Consider the following 8,924-nt stretch of genomic DNA (forward strand, 5'->3'; position numbering starts at 1 on the left):
CCACGAAGTGACAGACCACGTAAAGTTACCGAGTGGGGTCGTTGAGTGCTGAGGCGCATAGTGCATAAAAGTTGCCAACAATCTGCACAACTCCTTGGACATTAACATCCGCACCAAAACTGTACCCTTTGAGCTTCACGGCCAAGTACAATGCCAAGCATTGGATGTAGTGGTGTAAAGCATGCCAACACTGGAGCAGTGGAAACGTGTTATGTGGAGTTACGAATCACGCTTCTCTATGAGGCAATCTGATGGATGAGTCTGGATGGGTAAGTGTTTTTATGCTTGGTGAATAAATCAAATACACTTCTTTGGATTATCTTGAGTGCTGCAGTTCCTTTCTTCGATTGAGTCTGGATGGGCATGTCCCAGGACAACGCTACCTACCTGACTGCATTATGCCAACTGTAAAGTTTGGTGGAGGAATAATGCTGTGGGGTTGCTTTTCAGGGGTTTGTCTAGGTCCCAGACTTCAAGTGAAGGGAAATCTTAATGCTTCAGCATACCAAGACATTTTGGACAATTGTATGCTTCCAACTATGTGGGAACAGTTTGGGGTTCAGCCCTTTTCTGTTCCAGCATGACTGTGCCCCAGTGTACAGAAGAAGGCCCATAATAGCATGGTTGATTGAGTTTGGTGTGGAAGAACTTGACTGGCCCACACAGAACCCTGACCTCAACCCCATCCAACACCTTAGGGGTGAACTAGAACGGAGATTGTGAGACAGGCCCTCTCGTCCAAATATTCCCACAGACACACTCCAAAATCTTGTAGAAAGCCTTCCCGGAAGAGTGGAAGCTGTTTTAGCAACAAACGGGGGGAGGGGGGGGGGACCAATGTCATATTAATACCTATAGAATTAGAATGGGACGTCATAAATCTCCTGTAAGTGTAATGTGTACGTGTCCCAATACTTTTGTGCATACAGTGGGAAAAAATTTTTTAGGAACATATTGAGGTATAATCTCTTTTAACTTACTCACCTCTATAGTGGTATTGTAGTTTGATTGACAGGTAGAATTCAAGAGATTAAATTTGGTCTTCAGATTTAAGCAGGCAGCATCCTGCAAGATTAGAGATAGTGATTATAAAAATAAAAAATATAGCTATTTGCTGTTAGAAGTGTTTACCCCAATGCCAGGGAAGTTACATGTTATATATATATTTTTATGTCAAGAATAAAGGATAGTCATGTGAACATCTAGAAGCATTATCTTTAAAAGAGCATAATAAAAGTAAAGTTAATGCCCACTGCAGCATATATAGTCTTCGTACCCATTCTTTTATCAGCACTAGAAGACATATTCCCCAGAATGAAACCCCCACTAATCACACATTCGTGGGTTTCCCAAAGGATGAACCATCAATGTAAAATCTGAAAAATTCCTTTAGTTATCTACAGCCCATGAAAGTAATATTAAAGAGTAGATTTTGGAAGTTTACCTGACCCTACAAAATATTGTGCTCATTTTATTCTTATTAAATATAGTTTTTAACCCCTCTTTACTGTAAATCAATCTATGCTCAATTCTTTAGAAACACCTCTCCATTTTATCTGCACCATGGAAAACATTAAAGAGGACCTGTCACTAGGTCCGTGTCACTAAGTTAAACTGGTTAACTGACCTGAATAGCACTGTCTCACTGGATTCCAGCACTTTTTTTTTCCTGGACCCTCCCCGTTCCACAGATATGGCCCACGGTTGTGTTGGATCCCTCTATTCTAATTTGCTGTAGTTAGCCAACAGGGCGTGAACTACCCTCAAACTACTTTGTACTGATTGGTTAGCATCAGAGATAGGGAAGCTAGCTCCACCCCGTTGGGTAATTACGGCAATTTTTTTTTCCTGGACCCCCCCCCCCGTTCCAGAGATTTGGCCCACTGTTATATTGGATCCCACTAATCTAATTTGCTGTAATTAGCCAACAGGACGTGAACTAAGATCAAGCTGCTTTGTGATGATTGGTTAGCATCAGAGATAGGGAAGCTAGCTCCAACCCGTTGGCTAACTACAGGAAATTAGCATATAGGGGGGCCAACACAACAGTGGGCCAAATCTCTGGAACGGGGGGGGGGAGGGGGGTTCAGGAAAAAAAAACAGCAGTGGAATCAGAGGCAGCGCTATTCAGGTCAGATAACCAGTTCAACTTACATGACATAATGGTCCTGTTTAACCTCTTCCAGCTTGCATTTTTAGTCAGTGCCCCCATCCTAGAGGAATAATCCTTTACCAGTGCCAGACTGTTAGAGCATCTATATTACTCATGTACAAATCCACATTTCATTTGTTGTTATCATTGTACACTTAGGACATTTCATCAATAAGGACAAATAGATTATTTGTTAACCAACCCATAAGAAAAACACTTTTATGGGAAGAGATTGGCTCCAAAGTCACCTCCAAATGGGGCTGTCTTCTGCTGAACCTTTGGGGCCCATTATTGGAGGATCCTCTGGCAGCGTGGTGGGCCAATCCGACGCTGTCCTTTACTTTTTAAATGGTCATAACAAAGCAACAAACTATGTACTATATTGCTTGTAACTAGATAACAACATATACATCTGCACAGTACTTACTGGTGGATTCATCATATCACATTTCTCCTTTTCCTTCAAGTCTGAACTAGTAAATTCACATTTATTCTTTACTTTAAAGAGAAAAATTGAGAGAATGTTAACCACAAGTATTTATAATGAATAACACAGACATTAATTTCTATATTTTCACATTGTATTTCCACTTATCTCAACCTGTTTTAATTAATGAAGTGGAGACACAGGTTTATGCAAAATTACAGCACATGACGACAGCCTAAAGGGCATTGACAGTATATTGGTAGGTGTAAATGGCAGCCTGTATTCTGCTCATGGGTCTACAGGGCAAGGTGTGGGTTGTTTGAAAATTCACACTATGTATTATTACCATTAAGTCTCATGCAGAGGGCAGAGCTGTACTGTGGACTTTGTATGTCTCCATATCATACCTCCTTACAGCACCATAGGACAGAGAGATTCTCATCTTATACAACTATTTAGACGATTTTTAGCGGGGTATCTTGCAAGAACCTGTTTTATTTTATCCTCAGACAGTTAGTTTGTTGTGACATGTGTGGTATCATATGTCTACGGGAGGGTGTCCGTGCCGTAGAAACCTGCCCCAAAAAATGGGACATGTTCTATTTTTTTATTTTACAGACCATGCTCCAATACTTTATAATGGGAGCACGGCCCGTAAAAACGGCCGGCTGTCCGCTGCCGGATGTGCCCGTAATTGCGGGTCGTAATTACGGGCATGGTCGTGTGCATGAAGCCTGAGGCATTGATACAGGGGTGTGGTGAGAACTTTGATCGCACAGATGTTTCATGAAATTTATAAAAGTTGGGCCATAAAAATGAAAAATATTTTTTTTTCAATAATATGTAGTTTTAGGTGAAAATTTGTAATTTTCACAAGGTATAATAACAGATAAAACAGCCTACAATTTATTACACAATTTCTCCTGAATACGGCAAAACCCAATTTGTGCTCGTAAACTTAAACTGCTGTTTGGGCACACAGCAGGGCTCAGAAGAGAAGGAGCACTATTTGGCTTTTGATGCATAGATTTTGCTGGATTGGTTTTAGGGTACCATATCGCATTTGCAAAGCCCCTGAGGTACCTGCGGTTTTTTACAATGTCCCCACTGAGGTATAAATGACTTGTTAAATTTATTCTGCGGGTCAATATAAATACGGAGATACCACATGCATATACAGTGGTTTATATGTTTTACAACTTTTGCACGGTATTACATCTTTTTAAAGATGTGGCTTATTTTTTAAATGATAGACCTCAAGGCATTCATTCAGGGGTCTAGTGAGCATTTTAACCCCACAGGTGTTTTCCAAATATGTATGTAATTTTTACACAAATATGCCATTTCAGTGAACAAATTTGTTGTGCCCAGCTCGTGCCACTGAAGACACACTCGAAATAAGTTGTTAAGTAGGTATGGCAATGCCATATTTGTGGACATAAATAGCTGTTTGGGCACACTGTAGGGCTCAGCAGGGATTAGGAACCATTTTCCTTTGTGAGCGCGGATATTGCTTGCTAGCTTTGTTTGGAGTTTTACTAATATTCCAATCTATAATGTGGGGGCATATGTCAGCTGTGCTGAGTACATCAGGGCGTAATAAGGTGTTATATTGGGGTAAATAAATAATACAATTAATAATTCATAGATGTGTGGTAATGCTTGAACCAATCCTTTGCTGTGGTTACTAACTTCTAGGGGCACTGTGTGTGGCACTATCTAGAGGGGGCACTGCGTGTGGCACTATTTACAAGGGCACTGTGTGTAGCACTATCTACGCTGATTTTTAGTCTATTAGTAGTGGTCAGAACATATCCCCTAGCCCTTCTGTTTATTGGGGCTGGTAATATTAAAGGGCCCGGCTGGTGGATACGCGCAGACCAATACTCGTAGCGCAAAAACAAGAGGGTAGCTAGAGCATGGTGAAAATACGATGGTTTGTCATGTGTGTGTTTGTAAACCCTCCTTTAAAAATCCTTTATTTGCCACTGGTTGGGGAACAGTTGCTAGGGCAGACTAGAGTCTTCCAGTAAAATGGCCACTCAGGGGTGGGGTAAATCTTAAGTAAAATAGACCACTGCAATCACTGGTGTACAGTTTGCCACATGAAAGGAGACCGCAGCGGATGATATGGGGGTGGGGAAGTCCCTGCGATATACAGACTTATTTACTGCCTCCAAACGGTATGGAAATGCAGTGAATTATGTATCTTATCAAAGATGGGACCTGTCGTTCTTAGCATATGTGTAATAACTAGTAATTCGTATTTCTTCCTATTTATTACTCTTTTTAGCAGTGGCCGCAGTTTCTTAAACCTGTATCTTCAACTTACAGTATAGGACAATTGAAGCAGCCGAGTTGCAGGTAAAGATGGGTTGTATTTATAGAAGATATGACTTCAATTATAAAACCTTGAGAATTGAGATGTCAGCTTCTTTTAAGTTCTTTTCAGCCTTTGCCCAGTTATATCAGTTTCTGGGAAAGATGAGTGACAGCTAATATGGCTGCCACTAAGCTTCCATAGAGGTTATTACAAAGTTTTCCCAAACTCTAGTGATATAGTGAGACATCACATGCCTGTATACAACTAAATAACCAGACAGATACTGGCCACCATAGTAGTTGTCAGCCAAAGACAACTACTATGAGAGAGGGAGGACACAGGCTGCTGGTAAGATTTATATGTCACCCCACTACTGGATTCTCAGCTACACTGCTCCTTACTGCTGTATCATATCCTCCATGCTGCTCCCACGGGTGTGCTACGAAGAAATAGTGGACCAGGATGTTCTCTGCTCTGTGTGTGCTGTGTGTATGGCAGAAATGATAGCAGTAAGGCTCCACCCACTAGCTCAGAATAAACTGGGGATTAGAGATAAAGCCTGCTTTTTTTTTTACTTGTTTTGTTTTTAGTCCCACTAAGGGATATCAGATCTCCTCATCGCTGGTATAATACACTACTCAGCGTATACAATGAGTGTGAACATACCCTAACACTTAAGGATTTTGTGTATGCATTAAGTTGGAACCACGCACAAAAGGGAAGATTTACTACTGTGTCTGCATCTATAATGTGTCTTGAAATGCAAAAAGTTTTGGCATAGTTTGGTGCATTTAATTGTAGACTAATTTAAGAACAGATCTTGTGCCTTACTAGGCACTTTTAAAAACTGTCTTAAAAAGGGGCTGTGACTTATCTGAACGGAATGTGGCTTAAAATGTGCAAAAATGCAACAAATTGCGCTAAACAATAACTAAGCCAACCAAGAATAGGAATAAGTGAGTAAAAAAAAGTTCCTAGCAAGATGCGCCAAATTTAGTATATAGCATGCACCACTGTGATAAATTTGGCTCATTTTCAGACTGCCTGGTCTAAGTTTATGGGGGTTTTTTTTGGGGTGGGGGGGGGGGGCGACAACAACAACATTGCAGCCTGATTTAATTTAAAGTCTATAGTAAAATATGAGAATGCCTGTACAAAATGACACTAAATAAAAAACACCACATAAAAAAATTCTTGAAACACATGCCATATTTTACATACGTTTTAAAATTCCCATTTGTAAGGCTCTGGGGCTCCAGCGAACAGCCGTTATCTCAAAATAGAGAGTTTGAAACAGTGGTGAATCTTTCCAGAAGTAGCTGGACTAGCAGAATGTCCAAATTTCCAAGAACTTATTGATGATTCGGGTGAATTACTCCGGTGAATTCCACAATTAGATAGAGATCGGGCATGATGTTTAGTGCTACTCCGATTCCCCATGTATGCATTACACAAAACTTATCTATGGGATATACCATTCTACTGTGAAGAGATCTGGCCTATCACACTGATATACTAAAGATACATGAGCAGCGTTTAAATGTATGTATATTAGAAAACGGGTTTCTAATATACATACATGGTTTCCTATTCAATAAAAAAATATAATAAAAAATTAAACAGATCTGTCAGATTTTTTTTTTGCTGCCCTGTCTGAGAGCAGAATAAAGTAGTGACAGACATGCTGATTTCAGCGGTTTGTCACTTAATGGTTAAAGTTAAGTACTTTCTGAGAATTTACATGTTATCTTTGCTACACGCGCAGGCCTAGAGTCCAATGATATTCACACTTCCCCCATCTCCCGCCTTCCATTGCCCTCCAGCTACTGATAGAAATATTTCGTCCAGTAAGGGTGTGTTCGCGCGGGTTGGGATTGCAGCGGAAAACTCTGCACCAAATCGATTTTTGTCTATATCTACTGCTGCGGACACCAGAAGAAGGGCTAAAAAAAAAAGACTATACTCGCCTTGCCTTCTTTGCCATAGCAGCGCATTCTGTCTGGTGTTTGTGATCTTAGGATGACATCTTGTCACATGTGGCTGTTGCAGCCTGTGATTGGCTGCAACAAACACGTGGGATGAAACATGATCACCAAAAATCTTTTTTATTTTTCTATCGATAATGCCGCATGAGGTCTTGATTTTTGTGGGACGAGTTGTAGTTTTTCATTGCACCTTTTATTGTACCATATAATATATTAGGAAACTGGAAAACAATTCTTTGTGGGGTGATATGGGAAAAGAACAGATTCCTAAATTTTTTAGTGGGCTTTGTTTTTACGGCGTTTAATGTACGGTAAGAAAACGACATGTTAAATTTATTCTGCGGGTCAATACGATTACGGTGATACCAAATTTATATTTTTTTTATGTTTTACTACATTTACAAGGAAAATACGAATTGTTGGAAATAAAAATGTTTATTGGCACATTCTCAGAGCCATAACTTTTTTATTTTTCCATTCATTGAGCGGTATGAGGGCTTATTTTTTGCGGGGAAAGCTGTAGTTTCTATTGGTACCCTTTTGAGGTATATAACACTTTTTGATAATTTTTTATTCAATTTTTTTTAATGAAAGTTCACCATGCGGGTTCAAATTTTTTATATTGTGATAGTTCTGACTTTTAAGGATGCGGTGATACCAGTTATGTTGATTAATTTTTTTATATTGATTTTGGGGGACAATGGGATAAGGGGTACTTTTTGAACTTTTAATATTTTTATTTTTTCTAATATTTTTTCTGAAAAAAAACTTTAACGGTTTTTGACTTTGTTTTACTAGTCCTCCCAGTGATCATTGGATCGCTTACATTATATTCTGTAATACTAATGTATTGCAGTATATTGTGATTCTGACAGTCTTCTGTTGGGAAAGGGTTAAAGTTTTTACTTCGCTGCTTGCGATTTTTGCTGTTAATTAGTCGATTTTCCGCAGCAAAAATCATAACGTTTGCTGTTTCTTGCAGATTATTACTTCTCCATTGAACTTAATGGGGAAAATCCGCAATAAATATGCAACCATTCCTCATCATAAATTGACATGATTATTAAAATCTGCACCACAGGTCAATTTCTGCACAAAAATTTTCCACAGCGTGTGGATGAGTCTTTTTAAAGGATAACTAAACTTTCAGAAAACTTCTGACATGTCATAGTGACCTCGGCCCATTACCCTAAAGTCAAAAAACATATTCCGGTTGGCCAATTCCTCCTTATTCTTCGTATCTGCTATAATGATTCAAAGTTTGAACAGCAATCTTCGGACCTTTCTACAAGATTTCAAGAGAGAGGCTATAGTCAAAGGAACATTATGAAATGATACAATAGAGCAAAATCTGTCTCCCGTGACTCTTTCCTGGTAAGTAGATATAATAAAAACGAACATCAAGTGAGAAATGTAATGTTAGGTTTGTTACTACATTTAATTCTCAATGGTCTGAGGTTAGACATGTTTTGGATAAACATTGACTGATTCTTTTGACAGATGGAGATCTGGCACAGAATCTTACAGATTTTCCTATGATTACATGGCGTAGGTCGCAAAATCTACGTGACATTTTGACAGCTAGCCATTATGAACCCAAACTTGATAAGTTCGGCTTTGGTAGTAAAGGTCCGAGGTGGGGGTCTTTCTCATGTGGTAATTGTGCCTTGTAAATTTATGACTAGATCTTTTGTATTTTGGGACTCTGCCGGTAATAGGGAATACCAATTTGTTCACCATATTAATTGCAATACTGAAGCAGTAATCTACTTTGCCACCTGCCCATGTAATTTTATTTATGTGGGCATTACAACACGGGCCCTTAAGGTCTGGATTGTTGAACATGTGAGTAAAATCTCAAGAGCCGCAAATGTGAGGGACCTCAATAAACTCCAATCTATACCTCAACATTTTCGAGGATATCATTCATGTGATCCTCGAGGTTTGCAGCTACGCGGGATTGACGCCTTACAGATTCTGCCATTTTTTTTTTCTTCTAGCCCCCACCGTTCCTGATATATCGGAGCCGTTAGTTTT

General features: G+C 39.4%; 1 protein-coding gene across 1 annotated transcript in view; it reads right to left on the reverse strand.

The window, feature by feature from the left end:
* Positions 1-4,007, reverse strand: part of LOC142750510 (adhesion G protein-coupled receptor E1-like) — a 62,681-nt gene extending 58,674 nt beyond the window's left edge. The window contains exons 1-3 of the mRNA XM_075859513.1: positions 3,911-4,007; positions 2,580-2,650; positions 985-1,065 (exon numbers count right to left, since the gene is read on the reverse strand). Coding sequence (XP_075715628.1) covers positions 985-1,065; positions 2,580-2,650; positions 3,911-4,007 — 249 coding nt within the window. The remainder of the gene's footprint in view (positions 1-984; positions 1,066-2,579; positions 2,651-3,910) is intronic.
* Positions 4,008-8,924: the final 4,917 nt, after the last annotated feature.

Source organism: Rhinoderma darwinii, chromosome 3 (assembly GCF_050947455.1).
Source record: "Rhinoderma darwinii isolate aRhiDar2 chromosome 3, aRhiDar2.hap1, whole genome shotgun sequence".
Classification (NCBI taxonomy): domain Eukaryota; kingdom Metazoa; phylum Chordata; class Amphibia; order Anura; family Rhinodermatidae; genus Rhinoderma; species Rhinoderma darwinii.